The sequence below is a fragment of the Peromyscus californicus genome, unplaced genomic scaffold (assembly GCF_007827085.1).
Source record: "Peromyscus californicus insignis strain IS unplaced genomic scaffold, ASM782708v3 Scaffold_3__1_contigs__length_106647218, whole genome shotgun sequence".
Taxonomy (NCBI): domain Eukaryota; kingdom Metazoa; phylum Chordata; class Mammalia; order Rodentia; family Cricetidae; genus Peromyscus; species Peromyscus californicus.
In genome coordinates this window covers 78,480,298-78,501,394 of record NW_026294551.1, presented here as the reverse complement: position 1 = coordinate 78,501,394, position 21,097 = coordinate 78,480,298, and the positions used below count along the sequence as shown (strand labels likewise).

At 43.5% G+C, this 21,097-nt stretch overlaps 1 protein-coding gene across 4 annotated transcripts in view; it reads left to right on the top strand.

Annotated features, from left to right (window-relative positions):
- Nucleotides 1–21,097, top strand: part of Rnf145 (ring finger protein 145) — a 47,321-nt gene that overhangs the window by 11,848 nt on the left and 14,376 nt on the right. For all 4 annotated transcript variants that reach the window (XM_052758396.1, XM_052758397.1, XM_052758398.1 and 1 more), the window contains exons 3-5: nucleotides 1,510–1,618; nucleotides 12,156–12,247; nucleotides 18,678–18,913. In XM_052758396.1, coding sequence (XP_052614356.1) covers nucleotides 1,510–1,618; nucleotides 12,156–12,247; nucleotides 18,678–18,913 — 437 coding nt within the window. The remainder of the gene's footprint in view (nucleotides 1–1,509; nucleotides 1,619–12,155; nucleotides 12,248–18,677; nucleotides 18,914–21,097) is intronic.

The following is a 21,097-nucleotide window of genomic DNA, read 5'->3' as shown; positions in this document are numbered from 1 at the left end:
GTAACATTTTAAGTGGGTCATCATTTTTAAAGGCTGCTAGTTTGCTTAATTATAAATTATCATTGGCTCAGCTTCATCATTATCAACCTTAGTTAAGGTTGTGTGGTTAATTTCACAGAATGAATAGTTCTGAAGCATGTTTACTCAAAACCAAGTTGTAAGTTTAGTGACTGGGGTTTCCAGATTGGAAGAGGTTGTGCTACATGGTCAGGAGCAGGTGAAGAACTGATTATGTGAACACATAAATGGGCTCCATCTCAAGCTTCCTGTGATGTTGGATGTCCATTTGAAATAAGAAGTGGGTTTTTTGTTTGTTTGTTTGTTTCCATACACAGGAGGACTCGGGAAATTATTTGTGGGTATTTTATCTGGAAAGGGATATCAATATTCAAAGCAAAAGTGACTGCTCCTTTGTGCCAGATCCTTTATAGCTCCATAGAGAGAACCGTTGTTTAGGGACCACATTTCCAACATTCACTGAGGAAGGTGAAAGAAAAAACGGAAGGGTGAAATGAGAGGTCAAGAGGAGATCAGTGTCTCAGATTAAAGATGACAGGATAGCCAAAGGTTCTGGCTTGGATGCTGGTTGGCTTCTCAGTTATAGAGGAGAAAGGTAAAAACGATTTTATAGCAGAGAAAGGGTTAAATAGATGATTAGAAAATAAAAGTGTGGGTACAAATGGAGTGAAAAGTTAATTGACAAGGGGAAATTTGAACCACCAGCCCCCAAATCATGACATAGAGACTTATTATGAAAGCTTGGCCTTAGCTTAGGCTTGTTTCTAACTGGCTCTTATAACTTAAATTAACTCATTTCTATTAATCTGTGTGCTGTCACATGGCTTTTACCTCTCCTCCTGCATGTCCTGCTTCCTCTTTGCCTGGCTGGCAACTCTGCCTTTCTTCTTCCCTAAGACCTCTCTGTCCCCAGAAGTCCCACTTAACCTCTTCCTGCCTAGCTATTGGCCATTCAGCTCTTTATTAAACCAATCATAGGGACACATTTTCACACAGTGTAAAGGAATATTCTACAACAGGGATTGCTGTGAAGAGAAATATGGGTTTTCCCTTCGGGATGGGGAGGAGCCCTTGAATGAGGACCTTTGTTGGGTAGGTGAATGGATGGATGGGAAGATGTTGGAGAGACGGGGCCTTCTGGAGATGGAGAAGTCTGAAGGGGTAGCTCCTACGAGTCCAGAGATGATGAGAGGATTGGTGTAAAATGGGGAAGGAGGCGTTGAGGAAAGGGGCAATGAGAGGGGTCACGTTGTACCCTTGTGTGCTACATCTAATTATTAGTAGAAAGATGACGTAAGAGGTGACAGATACTATTTCCAGTTGTAAAAATCTCCAGTGATATTTTTGAACTGAATGAACCTTGGTAGTGAAATTAAAAAGAAAACCCCATTCGTTTATAGCTACTTGGAAAATAATTTATTTCAACTTATCTCTAGTATAACTAACTGGGAGACCAAAGTGCAATGATTTGTGTTCATGTCTCTGCTGCAGGTTACGTCTTAAGTGTTGTGCTACTCACTTTGCCCAGGCAGCATCTGGTTCAGCTTTATTTATATTTTTTGACTGCCCTGCTCCTCTATGCTGGACATCAGATATCCAGGTAAGGCTGCAACCCCAGTTTTGGAATGTAAGATTGAGTTGAAAGTTGCTTTTTCTGTTTTTAAATGTCAATACAGTGTTTCTCATGAATACTGTTACAAAGCTGTGGCTTTAGTAGATTACTAGTCAAGACCTGCTAAAGGAACAGAGCTGATAGAATGAATTTTTGTAATAAAGGGAATTTGTTAGATTGGCTTACACAGGATGCAGTGAGGTAGTCCAACAATGGCTGTTGGTTTTCAGTCTACATTGAAAGCCCAAAAAAGTTGGCTCTAATATCTGTGGAGGATGCTGGAGCAGCAGTATAGATGGACTTGTGAGCATGAGGGGAAATGGGCAAAAAACAACATCTCTTCTTCCATGTCCTTGTATCTGGGCTTGCAGAAGGTATGGCCCATTTTTAGGGTGGCTCTTTCCACCTCAAATAATCTGATCAAGAAAGCAGTGGACAGCCAAGATAACCATCACAGTTGGTTTCAAAATCAGATTTTTTGATAGTTGTTTTTTCTGTAGATATTATCGTTCAAGATTAATAGCTGGAATTATATTGGGATTCTGGTTTTGAAAAAAAAAAACAACAGGAAATAGGCCTTCTGGTTATATTTAAAGATGAACTTCACTGTATTACCCAAGAACAGGATTTCTGCAGACAGTGAGAAGCAGATTAATTCTCCCCTTCTTGGCCAGCCCTGTCTTCATTGAGAATCAGTGTTAAGCTGCAGAAGTGTAGAATCCATCAGTGACTTGGGACTAATTGTGTCTTTGAGACTAAAATGTTAAAGCTGCAGTCTGCCATAGTATATAAGCTTCCTGCCTTTGGATAAAAATGTTAAAATGTAGTTGAACCTGAAGCATATTTTGAGGTATAATTTCTTTTGAAACTTAAGTTTCACAACTTTGGTTGACATGTACTTACTGCAAGGAAATAGACTGAATTCTAAGGAGATTTGGCAGTGGCCTTCAGTATAGTGTGGGCCCTACACATTTTAATATAGGCTTGAAGTTGAATCTAGAAATCTCATGTTACATGGCTAAAACTGAATTGATTTTTATGAATAATAAAAGTTATAATTTTTTCTGGTTATAAAATTGCAGTGTTCATTGTAGACAGATTTTATGGAAATGCAGAAAGTTTCCTGAAATTACATAGCTCTGTCAGCTAGTTGCCCAGCTTTCCCTGTGGTTCTCTGGATACAAAGGAGTCAGAGTAATAAATAGCTGAGCTGCCGCTTGCTTCTGCCCCCCCTTCCCCCCCCAGAATACAGCATCTTCGCCCTCGTCAGCAGTATCTACTCCTCACATCCTGCGGGTTATTTCTTCACCCTCCTCTGCCTGTCCCTCCCTGCCTAGACAGAGTGGCCCCTGGAGGGCTTGCACACATCTGACTTCTGTCACTTTTACTGCCCTGTGGTGTCCAATCATACAATCTGGAACTTAAAAATCTGGTCCCAGCTTGGTTCCTCAAGTGAATAGAGTCACCTTGGTCACTTTGGGCCCTGCATCATGTTCCCAGGCATTCTGTGGAAACAACTTCTAGTTATTTCCTGTAGCAGGGAGAGCAACATGATGACCTCACACAGCACTGTCAGCCTCAAGCTACATCCTGTTCATGGTGTTGGTTCATGTTCAGGGTGGAGATACTTCACTACTCATTCTAAACAGTAAAATACTAAGCAAAGAATTTTAGTAAACAAAGGTCTCATCCATGGAATACACTGGCCATTTCGGTGTACAAGTGAGTGCCTCGACACCTAGGCGGCGTGTACTTCCTTCTTAGGTGGAAGGCTGGGTGGCTAGATGCATAGATACATTTAAATTGCAGCTTACTTAATTTACTACTTTGAAACTGGTGTGTCACTGGAAAGATAAGCCTTAGTTTCCACACCTAAGGAAGTGTGATGACAATCTTAAAGGACAGTGATAAGAGTCAAGTGAAGCATCTGGATTTCTTAGCACAATTCTGGCAGACAGTGAAGGCTCACCAAAGTTCAACTACCATTCTTTTAAGAAGGGCCATGTTGTGTTTTGTGAGGGTTTTCTTGTGCTATTAGTCTTTTAAAGTTACTCTTTAAATGGTAGCGCAATCTGTGGTACATTCTGGCCTTTTAGAGAGGGCAATGCAGAAGATCTCAAAATTCAAGGTAGACCTATCAAAACTGTTGTTTTTATTACAGTCGTAATCCTGGGTAAAAACCATGAGTATTTGCACATGGTTTAATGGTGTAGTAATGGCCCAAATTCCAGTTTTATCTTCAGTATTACCAATCCACCCATTTCTAAATGGGGCAAAATCCTGTTATATAAAGGGGGAGGGGCGACCCAGAAGAGATTCGAGGGTATAAGAAAAAGCCTGTTTAGGGTGTGATAATGGCAAGTATTTAGTTTTAGCATAAGGGTTTTTTATTTTCAATGTTTAATGTTTGTTTCATCATTAGAAAGTTAAAACATACCAAATACTAAAAGAATTTTGAACATTTTATAGTGGGCAAGAGCAGTTTATCTTCCTGGGTCACTTGGGGACCTGCAGATGCAATCTTAGGCCCGCAGACCTCAGGGAGCGGTGGTCCAGACTTGCCTTGCTTCTCATAGGGAGGCACATGATTAATAGGAAGAGAACTGTAGTGGTCAGGTTCGTGGGCTCAGTGAGTATGCTGCTGTGGCAAGCTAACGCTTTGAAGCAACAGACAATTCCTGTCTTAGAGGGCTTTTTGTTTTTTGTTTTGTTCTGTCGAGTGACTTTGAAGATAGGACATATTCCAGTGTTTTCCTTCAGTGTAATTCACTGCCTGCTCCTTCCTCATAAAAGGTTAGCAAAGATGTGCTGCCCTCGAACTGCCTGTGACATGTCACATTTAATAAATACCGATGTCTGAACATACTGTATTTTAAGATACAGTGTTCATGTCTCTACTTTAAAAATAGTGACACATTAAAATTGCAGGTCACTTCATTTACTACTTTCCAATATGACAATGTCATCTTAATAACCAAATTAAAAAAATGGTTTTACATTTTGGTTCACCTGTGGCTTCACACATCCCTTTAAGGTATGCAGCTCAGTTCAGTAGCTCATGATGCTTTTGCAGAGTTGTGCAAACTATGGCCACAATGGATGTTAGACTTTTCCTGTCCCCCTAAGAGATCTTGGTACTCCTCATTTCCCACAAGCCCTTGGACCTTCACCTCTAGGCCTTATTATACAAAGCGTTCTCTCTCTCTCTCTCTCTCTCCCTCCCTCCCCCCTCCTTCCCCCTCCCTCCTCCTCCTCCCTCCCCCCCCCCCCTCTCTCTCTCTCTCTCTCTCTCTCTCTCTCTCTCTCGTGTATGTGTACACACGTGTATGAGCAGAGATCGAGGCATTAGGTGTCCTGGTCTACCACTCTGCCTTGACATGGGCTCAGCTAGGTTGGCTGACTGGTGAGCTGGGAACAGCTTGTCTCCATCCCTTCAACGCTAGGATTACAGGACATTCATGGCCATGTCTTCATTTTTATGTGGGTGCTGGAGATTCCAATTCTGATCCCCAGGCTTTTGCTGCAAGTGATCCTATCTCCTTAGCCCTTATTTTGTCTCTTGATTCATTTATCCTGAACTGTACAAGCATGGTCTTTGGTGCCAAGTTTTCTTTGATTTTAGCAAGTTGATTCATATTCCAGTATTTCGGCACCTCCTTTTTCTCCTCCTTACCTGTCTCTCCCCGCTTCCCGTCCTTTTTGGGAGGTGGTGGTGCAATGATGGGCATTTAACCCAGGACTTTAGATGCACCCTCTACCAATGAGCTGTAGCCCCAGTTTTGTCACTACCCATGCATGGGCACTAGGTCATTCTACTTGGAGCCTCTTACACCGTGAACATCTGTATCTGTGTGCTGGTTTTTATTTCTCTTGGGCACATAGCTTGGAGTAGGATTGCTAGACCATACAGTCTCCCGATTTTGCCTTTTTGAGAACTGCAGGGCTGGCTTTTTCAAGTGACTGTACTATCCTGCATTTCTGCCAGCAGCACGAGTCTCAGTTTCCCCACACCCTTGCCAACAAACACTTCATTGTGGAGCCTCCGCCGTGTGTGTGAGCTGACAGTTCATTAGTCTTTGGCTTTTCATTTCTCTCTTGGCTAATGATGTTGAGAGTCTTTTCATTTACCATTTATAAATCTTATCTGGAAAAATGTTTACTCAGGTCCTTTGCCAATTGTTTGATTGGATTGTCTTTACTGTTATTGAGTAGTGGGAACTCTGTGTCTATTCTGGGTAGAGGTTCCTTACCAGACATTTTTGTAGATAATTTATCTCCTTCACTGCTACATAAGACACAATATCTGGGCTGGAGAGATGGCTTAGCCGTTCAAGGTTAAGGCTCCCACCCAGAAGGACATGACACAGTGTCCTTAATCTCGATAATTAAATTGCTACTTCAGAAACCGGCTGTAGAAGATATTTATCAATATTGATTTTCTAACTTGAAAATTTTATAAACACTTGGAAAGCTGGGTTTCTGTTTATTTTTTAATTATTTATATCATGCTGATGAGTATCTGTGAGTCGAAACTTTTTTGAAATTTGACTGTAGTCACAGTTTGTAGTATAGAAGAATTAAATATTCAAAACTCCATCACATCACTCAGTACAGTACAAATAATTAAAAATCTTGCCATTTATTTTGTGTGTGTGTGTATGTGTATGTATGTGTATGTCTGTGTGTGTGTGATTCATGATACACATGTAGAAGTCAGAGGATAACTTTGGGAATTGATTCTCTCCTTTCACCATCTGGATTTGAACTCAGATCGTCAAGCTTGGTGGCAAGTACCTTTACCCACTGAGCCATCTCAGCAGTCCTGAGTGTAATAAAAAAGATTTCCTAGTAATAGTCGATTTAAAATTTTAAAATACCATCTTTCTTGATTTTAAAAATTATTGAACTCTGCTTTTCACATGCAATGATGTAGTTAATATATATCCCAGAATCATTACCACTTTAAAATAGAGACAATCCAGAACTAAACCATGCATGTTCCTGTAAGCTTGTGGTCATGATTCACATCTATAATTTTATGCTTTTCTAAAAAAAGTTAAACTTTAGTATTCTTAATTTCAAGTTTATTGTTAGGTTTATGAATTAACACATTGATTTTATATGTGACCCTAATTAAGTCCCCACTAGAAAGGGTTTTCAAAAAAGGGAAAATATATGATTTTTGTCCTGGCTGCTGCATAGGTGTAGAGGTTTGCTTTCAAATATAAAACAGTCCCAAGAATATATATGTAAGATACAAACAACTATATGTAAAACACAAATATTCTACACAGAGCTCTAATTCGAATGGTAGGTCAGGGTGTGTCTGTCCTGGAATAGTAGCATTTTAGACATGTTCAGTCTCTGTTGTGGAGACTGTCCTAGGTCTCTACCCACTAGATGCAAGTAGCACCTCCTCCCAAGCATTCTCACAGCCAAAATGTGTCCCTAGACGTCACCATGAGCCCCCTGGGACCCGGACTGCCCTTACCTGAGAGCTGCTCTGTGAAGGGATTGTGAAGTGGAACTTTGTTGTAGATACACAAAAAGTTTTGACAGGAATAAACTTGGCCAGCTTTTGGCATTTTCTCCCTCATTACTAAACCCAAGCACTGAATATCTGTCTAGGAGGGCAGAAAGGAGCAGAGAGAAAAGCAGGAATGAAAACAGTTAAAATTCACCTGGGTACATGAACAGCTCAGTCACAAGCCCAGTGCTGACGCTGCAGTTGGCGTGTGTGTGTGTGTGTGTGTGTGTGTGTGTGTGTGTGTGTGTGTGTGTACACATTAGGTGCTTAAATGCAGGTGCTTGAATACCTGAGTGGGGGCTCTTGTATGGGAACTTTTTATTTGTTCATATTGCAAGGACTTGGAGCTCCCTTCCTTGTTCTATGAAATGAGCATCTTTTGAAAGCTTCCTGTAAGTGGCCAGAGTGTACAGATTGTTCCCGAGATGTTCAAGTACCACGTCAGACTGCTTAAGAGGCTGTAGCATAAAGGATGCAGTCACTAGCCAGAGTGCTAAGCTTCCTGGGTTTGTTAGTTTTGGTTGTTGCTGTTCATTTATTTTTAATGGCTTACATAGCAAGATTTTTCCCAATTTCAAGGTGTCTTTGAGGGCTTCCTTGTGCATCTCACACATTCTTTGTCTCCCCCACTCCAAAAGTTCCAGTTGAAAGTGAAGAGGCTCCCACAGAGGACTAGAGAACATTGTCCAGGGTTTGGTTCTGTAGTACTTAGGTTCACTGTCAGCACTCCACACGTTACAGAAATCTAAAAGGTCAATGAGGAAAAGACTCTTGGGTTCCCAGAAGGATGGAGGGAGTGTTGGCATCTGGCTGGCTTAGTGTGTTGTCACCTTACTACACTTTCCATATTGGAACGTGGTAATGTCCCTCCTGACCAGCTCTTCTAAGCATCTTCAGATGGTCACAGAGTGTAAACTAGAACTCCTGGGCTTGTGCCGTGAATTTGCTCTTGTCCTACTGTGACTTATGATTTGGGCTTTGTACGTGTGTGGTGTGCATGCTGCCTGTTCACACGTGTGTGGTTGGATGCACGTGCAGGCATGTGTGTTGACACCAGGTGTCTTCCTCCGTTGCTCTTTGCTTTTATTCACCACGTCAGAGGCTTGGGCTGAACACAGAACTCTCCATTTATGGCCATTCTGGTTCGCCAGGGTATTCCGCACCCTCTTTGCCTGGGGTTAGAGTTGATCCCCTGACTGTCTAACTCTTCTGTGAGCCCCATTCCTCAGGCTTGCATGGCCAGGCTTCATGCACCCAGCCCTTTTCCCAGCTCTCTTTCCCACTTTCCCCTTCTCCATCCCCTTTCCCTCTTCCATTCCCTCTCCTCCCTCATTCCCAGTCTCTGTCATTCCCCTTATCTCCCTCTTTATGTTGTAAATTAGAACTCACTGAAGCAGGAGCCTTCTTGTCCTCAGTCTGAGATGCACTGAAGGTACATGTGAGTTGGCCTTGGAGATGTTTGTTAGCCCGAATCCTTATTTTAGTCCTGCACTTGGGGGTGCAGTGCTAATCTAGCAGAAGAGTATCTGCATAGTGGTTTCCCTATGAGTTGAGGCCTCTCATCAGTCAGTTTCACTTTTGACAAGCTCAGCTTAGTTCAACTGGTCCTCTAAAGGAGTCTCTCTGCTTCTGGGCCTGGCCGTCTTACTGAGGTGGTCTTGCTGGCTTGCCAGACGGATGCTGAAGGCCTATCCTCAGAAGACAGACAGGTGAAGGGAGGTAGAGGGACTAGGAAGGATGCTGGTTCCTGGAGGAGGGTGGCTGACAGGCAGGGATTAGGTTCGAACAGCGAAGATGGCAGCATTTGGAGAGAGCCGTGCCCAGGGTCCTAGAAGATGGCAGTGTGGGCACCCCCGGGGGGACTGGGTCAGGGTGTTGTGATGACCCTAAGGCTGATTGTCTGTTGGGATATAGACCTCCCTTCGAGGCCTTAGCTGTGTGGAGTAATGCACATGCAGAGCATGAGAAAGAAGAAAAGTAACGGAAAGGTCTAGAAGAAAAGGCTTTAAGACACAAGGAGTGTAGTATAGAATTGGCTTTTATATCTTGTAAAGAGAGGAGTAACAAGTGTTACTTATGCTGAGGTAAAAGGCAGACAGAATCGCTTGGAAGGAAAGGAATCTGGTGGTGTAGAGGGTGAAAGAGGTCATTTTTGTAGAGCCACGAACTTAAGAATTCACTTTTCCCCAAGTTTGAAACGGTCACAACATTTGTATTGTTATTATAGCATTTCGGACAGTTGTAGTAACTAATTGTGAGAACAGTGTTGCTTATAGCCCAGCAGGGTTCTGGAAGCATACGGATACAGTAGTTTCCGTTTGGGTTATAGTTTTTCCGACCTGCTTAGACAAACATTCTACTGCTGAGTTATGTCCCCAGCATCTCCTTAGATGTTTTGTGATACAATATTAGAATTTAAGATGAGAAGAGTCAAAGACAAAGCGAAGCTTTTAAGAAGGCGAACTGAAAGAAAGCTTTCAGGTAGTGCTGAGCCCCTGACATTCCGGGACAGCGCAGTCAGATGTTCTAAAGATGTTCTGGAAGAGAATGTTGAGTCTGCAGTTGTACTATAAAATGTGGGTGATAAGAGTGACAAATCCTACAGGGCTCTCCGCTCCACAGTCTCCATAGCCTCCTGGATTTGAGCTCCTGGGACCCAGGCCCTGGGAGCCTCATGTGCTGACACTGCCTTTCTGTTGTGACAGTCACGTGGCAGAACGCACCCATGTGCCTCATTACCTTATGTAATCCCCAGACATTTTCATTACCTCAGCATAAAACCCAGGATTCCTCAGGCAGTGCCCTACTTCCATTTTTCTTGCTGTGTTACAGTATCCTGATAAAAAGCACTCGGAGGGAAGGGTTGTTGTGCTAGCCTGTAATCCTGTCCTGGGGAAGTCTGGGCAGCTGCACAAAGCACCGCATCCCACTCCATCCCACTCGAGCAGGGAGGACAAACTCATAGACCCTTGCTCGCTTCCTTCCTGAGCCCCGGCCGCCCCTGAAATGCTGCTGCCTCGTTCAGGATGGGTCTTCCCAGTCATCTGTAAGGACAGTCTCCCACAGACATGCCCACAGGCCAGTCTGTTCTAGACAAGTCCTTAATTGAGACTGCCATTTTAGGTGATTCTAGGCTGTGACAAATTGACCTTTAAAACTATGGGCAGTTACGTTCATATCCCTACACTCGTCCCTTCCCCACTTCCCCAGGCCTTGGTAACTTGTCTCCTTTCTTTCTGTGGGGTTTCCCTGTCCCCTGTTAAACTGGACCTGTGTACAGACTGCGCTGTGGCCACAAGGAAAGAGTTGGGCTTTAGAGGACCTGGCAGTGCCAAGACTCAGTCGTTTCTCTTTTAGATAGAATGGTTGCTTTAGTGTCGTTTCAGAGGCGCCGTGAGTGTTGATGGACTGTATAAAGTTGTTACCTTGATGGTTAGCCATAGCAGTCAGAACTGTGCCTTTTTACATCAAAATGGACGCTCACTCACACTGTAGAATGCTACTTTGTCTTTACCCAGCAGCAGGCACCAGTCCTGCCCTCTCCTCCCTCCTCAGGTGGGAAAGCCAGCATGACAAGTGTCCCCTTAGACAGTTGTTCCTGGTTGACAAACGCTGACTAAGAGCTTCTCTCTTGAGACTCTGGTTTTCTTCTGTAAATGTGAGGAGTCGTGTTAGAGACAATCTTCAGAAGGCGGGAAGGGTCAGTTGCTTCATGGCCTGCACATTTAGGTGATGCCTTTTTAAATATTCCCTAAACTGTTCCTATTTAAAAAAAAAAAAGTTTTAGGTATTGAGTTTTTGTCAGCCCTGTACTGCATGGTTATGTAAAGCTCATTCCAAGCTGACTATGCTATGCTGAAGGAATTCAACCCGGGTGCCTAACAAGAAGTAATTTCATGGAAAAAGTAAATACGGAGTTTGTTCAAAAATATTAAAAACATTGGAAGTATTTTAAAGTACAGTGAATAAGGTATTCAACAGTTGGGAAAACCGGGAAGAATTATTTTCCCACAAACTTCCCTTCTTCAATATAAAATTTCCGGCTGGCTCTCTTGTCACAGTCCCACTTGGCTTACCAGATGGTTAAGATGCTCCCCTTTTGTGCGTCCAGCCTGTATTTTCCAAGTGTGAACAGTTCTCACATGAGTGTGTAAAGCTTGTTATTTGTCCCATACTGAAGGATTACATTTGGACAGGTTGGTTTGATACGATGTAGTACGTCTTTAGAAATGTTGGTGCTGGGGCTGGAGAGATTGCTCAACCGTTACAATTGGGCACTCTTGCTGAGGACCCACATTGGGTGTCTCACTCCTACCCTAACTCTAGCTCCAGAGGGTCTGATGCCATCTTCTGGCCTCCACAGGCACTGCACTCAGTGGGCACAAACCCACACATAGATGTACACATAGACTAAAAAGAAAACCATTTAAAACGTAGGTATTACATTTTTCTCTTCCTAGATATTTTTCTTGGGTGTTACAATTCTTATCATAGGTCTGTTGTAGATTTGAAAGAAAGGCTGTGAAGGATTTTCCTGCTGGGAAGCAGCTTTCTAGCTAGCTAGTTTGATGTTTTCTGTATAGCTAATGGAATGGTTGGGGACAGATCCTGGAGGAATTAAGACAGAGATGCTGCTGTGGAATTGCCTGTACTGTCTGTCATTAGACATTTACTGTTTCTTAGTTTTGAGAGAGGATGTCTCCACTGTTTTTTTTTTTTTTTAACTGGGTGTCAAATATTGAGTAAGATGATGGGAAAAAGAAGACTCCAACAAAATACATCTTCAGGAGCCATCTCTGTAGAGTGAGATTCATTCACCTCTGCAGAGTCTGGTCCCATTGCATGGAAGATGAGATAAAGGATGCTCCTGTATATAATTCTATATATTTAAGTCTTCCTTGTATGTGAGAGAGAAGTGGTAACCTGAGTTTTAGGAGAGGTGGTGACTGAGCCGCTTCTCCCTCATGCAGTACCTCCTTTCTTACTGTTTTTCTTCAGGGACTATGTCAGGAGTGAACTGGAGTCTGCCTATGAAGGACCCATGTATTTAGAACCTCTCTCCCTGAATCGCTTTACCACAGCCTTAATAGGTAAGTATTGTTAAGAATTAAAGGAAAAGTAGGAACTGATTGGTTTTACCATCTTATGAGAAAACATTGATTCATGGTCATTTAAAACAATTTAAAAATTCAAATTTGTTTATTGCTCTCCTGTTTTGTTTGGAGTTTTTGTTTGTTTGTATTGAAGGGGTTTTGCTCACTTGTTTTGCTTTGGTTTGGTTGTTTGAGACCCGGTCTTGCTGTGTAACCCAGGGGGCTTCAAACCTCTCCCTCCATTTCCCTCAGACTCCTGACCTCTTCCTTCCTCTTCCCTGATTCTGTTTTCATAGGCAAGTGGCGCTCCATCCCAATTTGATCTTATCTTTGTCCTCTCGAATTCTCTTCTCCCTTCCCCTCTCTCCCTCCCCTCCCCTCCCCTCCCTCCCTTCCCTCCCTCCTCCCTCTCCCTCCTTTATTTCTGACAGCACCTCCTGTGGCCCAGGCTAGCTTTGAACTTACCATGTAGCCAAGGATGACCTTGAACTGCTGATCCTCCTCCTGAGGGCTGGGGTTTTTAATGCAGTGCTGGGGATTGAACCTGGAGATTTATGTTATGTTAGAAACGAAGAATAATTGTGGTGCACAATTGTGGTGCACAAAGGAATATGTGAAGTAAATAGAAGGAGCTGGACAGGCAGTTCTTTTTGCAGAAGGGTGGGGCAGAAACCAAACCTGGCTAGCAAGCCTGAGCGCACTGGGGCAGAAAGTTCACTTGGATTTGACTCTAACTCAGGTGGTGACTGTCTTTTCCCCATTGGCTGGGGTCTGACTCACAGTCTTTCGAAATCCTCTGCTTTTAAAAGAATCAGCCCGAAGGAAGTGTAGGAAAGGGTGAGGGGTCAGGATTCAGGGAGTGCAGCCAGGCCTTTTCAGTAAACAAGTCCTGTCACGGGGAGAGATGAAAGGGTTAGCATAATAGGTCGGACATTCATGGAATTTAAGGCCTTACTGGGCAGACTACCTTTGTAGAAAACAAAAACGGACCCCTCACCTCTCTCTCACACTAGTGAGTGCTCTACCAACTAACCTTTCCTTCCTCGGCCTACACGTTCCCCTCCTTCCTCCCACTTCCTTCCTCCCACTTCCTTCCTCCCACTTCCTTCCTCCTCTCCCTTCCTCCCTCCCCCTTCCTTCCTCGAACCCTCCCTCCCTCCCCTCTCTCCCTCCACCCTCCTTCCTTCCTGCCTTTATTGTATTGTGTGTGCATGCGTGTGTGTTGTGCTTTCCTGCCTTGATTTGTGTGTGTACATCAGAGGACCGCTCGCAGGAGTTGGTTTCTCCTTCCATCGTGTGGGTCTCGGGCCTCCAACACAGGTCATCAAGTTTTTCACATAGATGTTTCCTATTTTTTGAATTGATAATCATATCAAAAATAGTTCATAGAGACTTGTGGTTCTTAAAGGGTTTTTAAATATCTGGGGAGATTAATTTTTAAACAGCTAGTCATTACTTTGAAAGGCTAAAGTGAGTTAGATAATGTCTCAGATTTACTTAACGGCTGTTGAAAGTGAGAGTGAGCATCCTATTGTCAAAAATAAGTCCAGCACTTGATTGAAGCAGAATGTTAAAAATAAAAAGTGCTGGCTTCGAAGCAAATAGATAAGAGTCCAAAGTGAGCCAGCCACCCGCCCTGCTGTGCCGGAGATCCCAGACAGAAAGTGAGGGGACCGACCGAAGACCAGCCTCCCTAAGACAGCCTTAAGGAGAAGGAAAATGCCTTCAGAGCAGCTGGCTTCTGAGCCAATTGCCCAGACCTTTACACAGAGAAGACTGGGGGTCCATGAGGAGAGTTGTGTGTCTGGGGGCTGATCTGGGCTGTACAAATGAAAGCTGTGTTGTCCAGCACTTGAAATGTCACTCTTTCCCATCATAATGTGTAGTGTGTGTAGAACACACACTCAAAGTTTTACCTTGTGCAAAAGGGTGTAAAATGTCTTTTAATCTCCAATGTGTACTGGTAGGACTTGGGGTATACTTGGTTATATGAAGTGTGTAGATGAAATTCTAAACAGTCTTAGTAAATAAGAAACACAGAGCCAAATACAGGGGTAATAACCAAGGAAATTAGAGAATTAGCGAAGAACCACCAAGCTGTAGTTTCCCACAGGAGAGAGCTTCTTCCTGCCTAACCTGTGCTTTTATTGCTTTCCTGTTCTGCCTTCTCATTGGCTCTAAGCCCAGCCACATGACTTCCACATCACTGCCTGTCTATACAGACCTCCAGGTCTCTATGGTTGGTACTGGGATTAAAGGCTCGTGTCACCATGCTTGGCTGTGTCCTTGAACACACACAGTCTCTGCCTGCCATGTGATCGGATTAAGGGCGTGTGCTACCACCTCAGGACTTCTGCTTATGTCTATGTGACCTCTGATCTCCAGGCAAACTTTATTTATTAACATATAAATAAAATCACATTTCAGCACAATTAAAATATCACCACAAAAGTGTACTGTTACCTGATTTTCCCTCCTTTCTTTTGCTCTTTGAAATGAGACTCCTAGGGAAAAAAGACTCCTTTTGACAAAACTTGTTCTGATATAACATCCGAGGCCAGCGATGGGTCTGTTGAACTTTTGAGTGTGCAGTGAAAATTCCTTACAGGGTTTCCCCTAAAATTATGAAGGCAAAGGATGAGTTTGCTGAAGCCCGAGGACGGGTGTCAGAAACCTATAAGGATTTTCTCTTGAACTTCAGATTCTCAGTGTCAGAAGTGGCCAGTGGCTTGTCCTTGTCAGGCAGCAGGGGTGCTTGAGGGGCTCCCAGTGATGGGGGTGGTCTTGGAGGCACACATATTTGTCCCCAAGAGGAAGACCAGTTTGGCTTGTCCAGTCGAAAGGGCACCAAAACACAGCATCGTGAGCTCAGCCAAACAGGAGTTGACCCACTTCCCCCACCATGCTGCTGAGTCAAGGAGGGAGAAGCCACCACAGCTCTGCTCTGCCAATTGCAGGTTAGCTGTCTTGGCGGGGGGGGGGGGGGGGGGGGGGTGTCAGCTTGCTGCCCCTCCCCGTCCTCCCTTCTTTACTACCCTCCTTACCCCACTTTCTCATCTCTTACCCCTTCTCTTCCTCCCTCCTCTTCCTCTTTTTCTGTTTCGTTTGTTTGCTTATTCGAAGCAGACTCTACACTGGTCCAGGCTGGCCTGGTTCTATTCTTGCTATTGGTAGCTTACCTAAGGTCTGGTTGCTAAGGGAATAAAATGATATCCATGGTATATATACTTTTTTTTTTTTTTTTTTTTTTTTTTTTTGGTTTTTCAAGGCAGGGTTTCTCTGTGTAGCTTTGTGCCTTTCCTAGATCTCGCTCAGTAGACCAGGCTGGCCTTGAACTCACAGAGATCTGCCTGCCTCTGCCTCCCGAGTGCTGGGATTTAGGGCGTGTGCCACCACCGCCCTCCATGGTATAGTAAAGAGTATTTTTCTTCTCACATTGATTTTAAAGTAAATTCCCACTCCTGTTTCAATAATAATAAGCGTTTGGGTTGGAGATTTAGCTCTGTGGTAGAACTCCGTTCCCAGGCCTTCAAAAGGGAACTAACAGATACATACAGAAGCAGCAGTGGTGTGCTTTTAAAGGAAACAAAGCCATTTAAATGTGACGTGATTTCAAGAGGTTGCAATCTTCCTGGAGTTATTTCTAATTGTGGAGCCCTGAATCCAGAGAGTTTAGAGTACAAGGTGATTTTGCTTTACTCAGCCTTACCCATTGGAGTAGGCATCTCACAGAGCAAACAGCTCACCCCTGGAGCTGCAGGGGGTTCCCACTGTGACTTCCTCACAGAAGCAGGATAAATAGTCTCAAAGAGAAAATGCCTTCTGAGTCATGGTCTCTCTCAAAGAAAATAGAGGAAGTGTCTACACTGCCTGTGTTGGCCTGGACTTAGGGGAATTTCAGAGCTGGGGGTGAGGGGGAGTTCACATCATGCTGACCAGGGAGGGAACTGTAGACATCACAATGCTGAAGGTAAACAGTGAAAAATGTCTCATCCCTGCCACCAGGCACTTCCTCCCGGTCTTTGTTTTTCTGCTCTCACTTGATGATTTTGAGTATTTTAGTAAAAGAAACACACTATTCCCATCATCAGATAGGCTAGTTTTATGAGGAGGATGAATTTCCTCCTGCATCTACTCCGGATGCCCTGTCATCCCCAGGCCTCTCTCAGTTCCTGCTGACCCCTTCCTTCCCTGCTGAGTGCTCTGCCTTCTGGAAGTCCAGCTTCTCACCGTTTGTCTTCTCCTTTCCAGCTCCCCCCTCTCTGTATCTTCTCATTCTTGTCTTTGAAGAGAGCTGTGCTTTTGTTTAACTTTCTGTTTCATCAGCTTTGTCTCCAGCCTGTTTTGCATTTTAATTTTTGTTCTGTGTTCTTCCTATCTGAGACTTGTTTTCATTGACTGGTTCCTCCTTACCTTTTTTCTGTTTGTTTCTCAGATGCATCATCTATCTTTTTGGAGGAAGGCTTGGTTCTAAAGGTTTATCTGAAGGTGTATGTCAAAGTCCCTAATTTTTTTTATACCAGGCTTCTAGCGTACAGCTGTAGTCCTAGAGCAGCAGGGGGAAATGGAGGCAGGAGGATCCTGAATTTGAAGCCAGCCTGGGTGACAGTGAGATTGTCTGATTCACTTTGAGGATATAGTGTAAGCAAATATTAGGAAACATGCTCCGTTTAAGCTTGCTTAAGTATATCATAAAAGTGCAAGGTTGTCACAAATGTATATGCGTATTTCTGCAAGTACTTTATAATTCTGTGACACTGAGAAAAGGCTAAATGCTAATGGTTTGCCAGATACATTCAATGTAATGTCCCTCACAAATAATAACAATAATTGTAATAATGTACAAGAGTGCTTACTCACAGTGTACGAAGTGGAGAAAGTTGATTGCAAAACAGTTTGTACACTCTGATCATTATATAAAATGTTGTATAGTCAGGGGCTGGAGAGATGATGGTTTGGTGGTTAAGAGCACTTGCTGCTCTTGTAGAGGACCCAGGTTCAATTCCCAACACCCGCATCTTGCTGCTTACTACTGTCTTTTGAGTCCAGCTCTAGCTGTAGGGGTTCTGACTCGCTTTTCTTGCCCTCTCAGGCACACACATGTATGTTCACATACAGACATATGCATCACACACATAAATAAAAAGTATAATAAAATATTTTAAAAACAAAACCCAAAATATTAACATCTACTCATATCAGAATAAATCTGGATGGGTAATGAGTGATGCGAGCAGCTGTCACATAACGGACTTCACATTCCACCTGCGTTTGTGGCTGGGGAGCTGCCAGTGGGCAGCGGGAGCAGAAGAGCCTGAAGGCTCTCATCCTGTTTCTCTGCACTTCTTTCTTGTGTGATTGTGTGGTGATCTTTAGCCCTCTTTGAGAATGAAGGGTGCACTTTTCAGCCTTTACTCTTGGGATTGAGTCACTTGGGAGGTTCTCATGGTTCCGCTAGAGGTTAAGAGCCTCAAAAGAGATGGCGTCGTGGCACAGTCCGGTGACGGGCAGGCAGCCGTTATCTTGGGCTTGGTTTATAGTGCAGACTGCTCAGTATTGAATACCTTTGAAAAAGAAACAGTGTAAAAAGCAGCGGATGAATTATTGTGACTATAAAATAGACATTTAAAAATGCTTTCTCTCGAGGGCAGTGGTGACACGCGCCTTTAATCCCAGCACTCGAGAGGCAGAGGCAGGTGGATCTCTGAGTTCAAGGCCAGCCTGGTCTACAGATTGAGTTCCAGGACAGCCAGGGCTACATAGAAGAACCCTGTCTCAAATAACCAAAAGAAGAAAAAAAGTCTTTTCTCTGTTGCTCAAGCCATCACAAATGTGACCAAGAACTGTAAAGAGTTATTTTTTTTTTCCAAATTAGCCTTAGGGGATAAGTATTCCAAGTTCATGGGATGTTCAAATATGTGATTATGTCCAGATGAAATTAAAATCTGATTTAAAATATCATTCAAGAGCCGGGTGGTGGTGGTGCACGCCTTTAATCCCAGCACTCAGGAGGTAGAGGAGGGTGAATCTTTGTGAGTTCAAGGCTAGCCTGAAGGTCAGCCTGGTCTACAGATCAAGTTCCTGGACAGCCAAGGCTACGCAGAGAAACTCTGTCTTGAACAACAAAAATATTGTTCAAGAGTTTTTAGAGTTTTTCAAAAGCTACGCTCAATTTTTTTTTTTTTTTTTTTTTTGCTGTGTGTGTATGTGTATGTAATATATGTGGGTACATTGATGTCAAAGGATGATTTGCTTTGGCAGTTCTTTCATTCTGCCATGATGGTCCAGCTAACTTAGGTCATCAAGCTTGACAACACGGCTGGTCCTATAGCATCATCATCATCATCATCATCATCATCATCATCATCATGTTTCTCTTTGTGGATCCAAATGCTCAGGGTTAAATGCCATCTGTTCCCCATTTCAGGTCAGCTAGTGGTGTGTACCTTATGCTCCTGTGTCATGAAAACGAAGCAGATCTGGCTCTTCTCAGCGCACATGCTTCCTCTGCTGGCACGCCTCTGCCTCGTCCCTCTGGAGACCATCGTCATCATCAACAAATTCGCTATGATTTTTACAGGATTGGAAGTCCTGTATTTTCTCGGGTCTAATCTCTTAGTACCATATAACCTCGCTAAGTCTGCATACAGGGAGTTAGTTCAGGTAAGCCTGCTGGGCACATTCAGCTTGATATGTTTCTGTGTGAAGATTAGTTCATTGGCATTCAAGCTCTGACCATGGTGACAACTTCCTCACAGCTTAGAAGAAGCCCCTCTTCCAGCCCTGTCAGGAGCACCCAGTTTGTCCTAGGAAGTTCTTCTGTGGAGGAACGGCTCTCTGGGTGCAGAGTGTTGGGGTTCATACCTTGAGGCTGCTGGTGAACACCTAAATGACCTTGGTGTAATCACCTCTCTCCCTTTTCTGTAAAATGGAGCTGATACCATTGTAACACTGTACTCACCTCGTAGGGTAGCTGTGAGATTCAGATGAGCTCTGTGCCTTTCCAGTGATTAGCTATTTATTATACCAAAGACAGAAATAAGGAAAAGCAAGTAGCTGGCGGGCCATCCTTGACCTTCCTTCTGACTCTAGTCCTACTGTGTCTACAGTTTCTTCCCTTTGTTTCCCTAACCTGGGGTTGCAGTGTGATGGGTCTCATTTAGAAGTAGTGCTGGAGGCTGGCACACAAAGCCTGCTGCTTCTAGTTGTCTTTCTCTTCTTCTTGACCTTTGCTCTAGGACTGATAATTCCCAGGTTAGACATTTGGAAGAGAAGGGCCTCTGTTTGATCTAATTAATCAGCTTCGTTGTACATAAACAGTGTTGGCCTGTTTTCTCTTCCACCTCTTGACTGTGTGTGTGACTTTGACGACCAGGAAACCCTCAGATGGACCTGATTCCTACCCCCGCTGGAGAGGTGTTGTGTTGTGCTCTCCAGCAGAACTTGAGTACTATTCCCTAAGCTCTGGACCTTAACTTGATTATACCTTCTTTCCTCATACAGTGATTAACCTGGGTGGTCTCCCAGAAGTAGAACTTAAAGAGAGATTTACACACACTCAGTGTAGAGCTGCCTCATGGGAAAAGGCTGTGTTTGTATTCAGGATGAGAAGGGCGAGTTCAACCAGAACCTGCATTTTATCTTTGGGTCTTTGTGGTGTGGAGCAATTCTAATTTATATCAGACAGTGGCCATTTTGGAAATGTTTAAGTACATTAAATATTTAATTGGCCATAAGACAGCGTCTCTTTCTCAAGGTCATGGTCACCTATTGGTTGCTATGTGGTTCACAAGTCACTAGGGTGAGATTGGTGAGCATAAATTACAGGTTATAAAATTTATGACTTGAGAATTGCATAAGCAAGAAATGGAAAACATCTAAGTCATCTATCCTTAAGTGGAAAAGAGGCACCCTACTGTCTACTTTTGATAACTAGTTTGCCTCTAATAGTAATGTTACAGCTAGTTAAACAGTTTACTTAAATCCTTTCTTTCTTTTTTGTTTTTTTGAGACAGGATTTCTGTAGACCAGGCTGGCCTGGAACTCACAGAGATCCTCCTGCCTCAGTTCTGGGGACCCGATGCCCTCTTCTGGTCTCCAAGGGCATCTTACAAACAGAACAGGTGGTGCACAACATACATGTAGGCAACACTCATACACATAAAATAAAATAATAATCTTTTGTTTTGTTTTTTGTTTTTGTTTTTCAAGACAGGATGTCTCTGTGTGTAGCACTGGCTGTCCTGGAACTAGCTCTGTACATCTGGCTGGCCTCAAACTCACAGAGATCCACCTGCCTCTGCCTCTGCCTCTGCCTCCTGAGTTTAAAGGATCAAAGGCTTGCACCACCACTGCTCGGCTTACTTAAATATTTTCTAAATGGGAAAAATAGAAATTAATTTTGACTGGGTTGTAGAAAAAGCATTTGTTATACTGATGAGAAATTTAAATTTAGAAAGATCACAAATGTGAGGCTGGAGCAATGACTCTGGTTAACAGAACTTACTGCCCTTGCAGAAGACCTAGGTTCAAATCCAGCACCCATATGGTGGGTGGCTCAGGGAATCTGATGCCGTCTTAATGACCTCTTTGGGCACCTACATGTACATGGCACACATTACTCATGCAAGTTCACACACATACACATACATTTTTGGGGAAAAAAATCTGAAAAAAAGAATAAGTGCAAATGAATATATTTTAGCATCATACCTCAAGCTCTTTGTGTTTCATTGAGACGCCCCGCCTTCACATGGATAGATTCCTCTGGCTGCCGGGTTAAGGATTTGTAGGCCACCTATTAGAGTGCTGCTGGCTCACCTGGGTCTGGTGCCTGACTTAGGAGCT